Below are 3406 nucleotides of genomic sequence, written 5' to 3'. Positions count from 1 at the left end.
CACACCTACGAAGTAACCGGCAAAATACTAGTACTATATAAAATATTTATTAAAGAATTCAATATAAAACGCATTAAAAATTTTCATGTTAATATAGAAAAGGTTAAATTTGAAGTTTGAGATAGACAAAAAATATTATAAACAAAAATGTATATTTTTAAACAATACCCGTAAATTCTGGTTACTGTACTATTTATTTAAATAATTTAAGCGCAATTGAAAATATATTATAATAAACATTTGCTGTCATTGAAAAGAAATATAGGATTATAAAAACACAACTCGCTGGATACAGTTTATAAATGGTACCGTAGAATAGTTATGTATTCTGACACATAATATTTAAACAAAAATGAAATTCCAGTGACTATGAGTTATTTTCATGTATGACCTTGTATCGTTTTTTTTTATCATCTACCTACGCCTTAGCGTTCAAAATTTATAATAAGCTTACATTGTATTATGTTTACCAACAGAAGTGAATATTCAAACAAGAATTAACATCCTTAAATAAAGAAATAAAAAAAAATAGAAATATAATTTAATATGAGTATTGATTAAATAAATACAGTACAAGTACTATTTAAAACAAATCTTTTAATTAGATATCAAATTCAGAAATAAAATGAAAAGATAAAGAAGTTAAAGCATCAGATGTTTCTTCTACACCATATCACATCAGCCATTAACTATCGACTGCTGAACATAGGCCTATCTCTTGGGGATTTTGCCAGTTATTGCTACGCTTGACAGGCAAGTTAGCAACCGTAGTCAGGCTTTGATGATTAAGAGGGACGGTGCTGCCTATCCCTCGAGTATTAAGTTCTTAGTTGGTACCCTCTTACGACACCCAAGGGAAAAGAAAGGGTGGTTCATTCTATACCAGAATCACACGGCAATGATGTTTCTTCTTACTACTCATAAATAAAACTAAACAAATTCCAGACTAACACTCTTAAAATTATTAATAATAATTTTCGTAATTCTGAAATATTTTCATCGCCACTCAAGAACCATGCCTCCCCATCAGTTGTCGGTTCTTCGAGCTATGTGCTCCATTGCCATTTCAGCTTGTTTATCCTTCGAACTTTGTCGGCAACTTTGGTTCTTTTGCAGATATCCTTATTCTGAATTCTGTCACGAAAAGAAACTCTAAGCATAGCTCTCTCCATAGCTTACTGAGTAATTTGAAGCTTTTGCATACGGGCAACCGTATAGGATCATGTTTCGGTTCATCACTAGTAACACGTACCGGTTGAAGATCTTTAAACTTTGAGGTATTCTGGACAATAAGGAGATTAAAATTATACTAATTTATTAATATGTACAACAAAACTACTATTTCTCTATTTTTACTATGGCCTGAATCTCAGATACAATACTATTACTGTTCTGGTTTTGTCCATCATTTTGTGTTTCCTTGTTTTGTGTAAACATAGCCATTTCATATTTTTGTACAACGGTAAATATATCACTCTTTGCTAAGTTTTGATAATACGGTGTAAGACATTTTAAAGTAGGAGCAATACATTGCAAAAACTTATCAATAGGATGTTCCTCCACAGTGTTACGTAATGGATCGTCCTCATTTTTCTTTTTTAATAAGTATTCTATCAAAGTGCCAGCAGCTGAATTTGGTATTTTAATAGCTTCTTGAGGAGACTCAAGAAATCGTGGAGATGGTGTTGAACGTAGCTCTGAAGCTTGGTCAATAGAAAGACGGGGCGTAATAACTAAGGACGAGTTGGATATTGCATTTGAATCTTGTTCTTCCGAATGATTTAATGAATTCGGTGATTGTTCAATGTTTTGCCTGCTTTCTAGGAGAGACAGCAAAGAATGTGTAGAATGTTGGGAACTACTGTCTAACGCCGTATCTGTTATATTATAGTCACTCTGTCTTATTGTATTGCTGGTACTTTCTCTTTCATTTAAAAATGGCCGAAGAAATGACATTTGTTCGTGATATCTATAAAATTTTTGTCGACCACTTTTTGTTATCGTTTTCTTTAAAGATTTCCGAAATTGATCTCTGATGTTATTCCATCGGGACTTGCATGCTGACCCTGAAAAAACATAAATTACTTAAAGTTATCACTAAAAAAGTTTTCGTTCAAATTTTTTTCTTATTCTCTACAAAACCAATACATGCAGTTCAACAATTACCCAATAACAAATTATCAAATAATTATCTCCAAATGACGAAGATAAATTTGTAAAACTGTTTTTCTATATGCCTATAATGATTAAATTTTAAACATAAATGTGTTTAAGTTTATTCTATACACTGGAAAAAAAATAACAAATGAAGATAGAACCACACCAAAAATACTACAGAAGTTAGTATTAAATATATTTAAATTGCTGTATTTTCCTATAACATAGTTACTTCTCTTTTATTTCAAACAAACTTTTCTAATTTTACATCAGCTTGTGACTCGTGAAGGCGGCAAATTAAGAAAAAAAACCTGTAACATTTTTCATTTAATTTAAGAAGATTTATTTAATCAAATGAGCTGTCATTTGATGTGATTCGATGAATCTAACGTTTGATGTGTGAAGCAAGTCTATGGAAAAAATTACATAATATTATTTTCATATACATTTCTGTAAAGATTACATGTACTCACTAATATTATAAAATTTATATATAAAAGTATGTTTATTCAAATTGTATTTCCAAAAAAAAAACGCGTTGCCACTCCTGAGGACTCAAGTGTTATTCCTCTGTACCCAGTAAATTCACGCCATATCCCACCCTTCAAACCGAAATATAACTGCTTCACAGTAGAAACACGAATGGCACAGAGGTGCCCAAGCAAACGACTTAGATACAAAGTCTCCCTCTAGTCTCGATCCTTATAATATAGATACCTAAACCTTTTCATATAGATGTTTGCAACTCACCATCGCTCTTTAATTCTCTTCCTATGTGCCGCCATATTGAATTCTTCTTGTTACTATTCAAATAATATGGATCCGTTATATCATATAGAATTTTATGTTGTCGTACCAATTCTATCAGTGCCTCTGTATTCATTTTAAGTCAAAAACTACAGATAATATGATAATGGAATATCGCCCCAGTGGCGTAAGAAATCGGATAGCACTGATACTGCGTGTATACGTCAGAGCATACTCCGGGGCACTGTAAGTACGGGGCGGGGCACGGGCACTGAGGGGTCGGACGCGTCTGACACGGAACTAACTTCACTCAGTATGTACACAATCGATGTTTTGACTGTATCTGACACTGTCCGGGCCCTGATTCGAATATGTATAATTAACATATAGCTAATAGATGCCTATATTGATCGCCGCCAATCCGTAATGACGGCGTAACTTCAGCATAATACAATTAAACAAGTAAGTAGTTTGAATGTAGTGTGTGATACATTATTTATGT

General features: G+C 32.5%; 1 protein-coding gene across 1 annotated transcript; it reads right to left on the bottom strand.

Moving 5' to 3' along the window:
* Positions 1-207: 207 nt before the first annotated feature.
* Positions 208-3139, bottom strand: LOC113519007 (uncharacterized). The gene is made up of 2 exons (XM_026904049.3): positions 2908-3139; positions 208-2066 (listed from the first exon to the last, which is right to left on the bottom strand). The coding sequence occupies exons 1-2, from the start codon at positions 3038-3040 to the stop codon at positions 1339-1341; spliced, it is 861 nt and encodes a 286-aa protein (XP_026759850.1). The 5' UTR covers positions 3041-3139; the 3' UTR covers positions 208-1338.
* Positions 3140-3406: the final 267 nt, after the last annotated feature.

Source organism: Galleria mellonella, unplaced genomic scaffold (genome assembly GCF_026898425.1).
Source record: "Galleria mellonella isolate WM207_F2 unplaced genomic scaffold, CSIRO_AGI_GalMel_v1 utg1914, whole genome shotgun sequence".
Taxonomy (NCBI): domain Eukaryota; kingdom Metazoa; phylum Arthropoda; class Insecta; order Lepidoptera; family Pyralidae; genus Galleria; species Galleria mellonella.
Note: the sequence above shows the minus strand (reverse complement) of the source record. Positions and strands in the feature narration are given on the sequence as shown.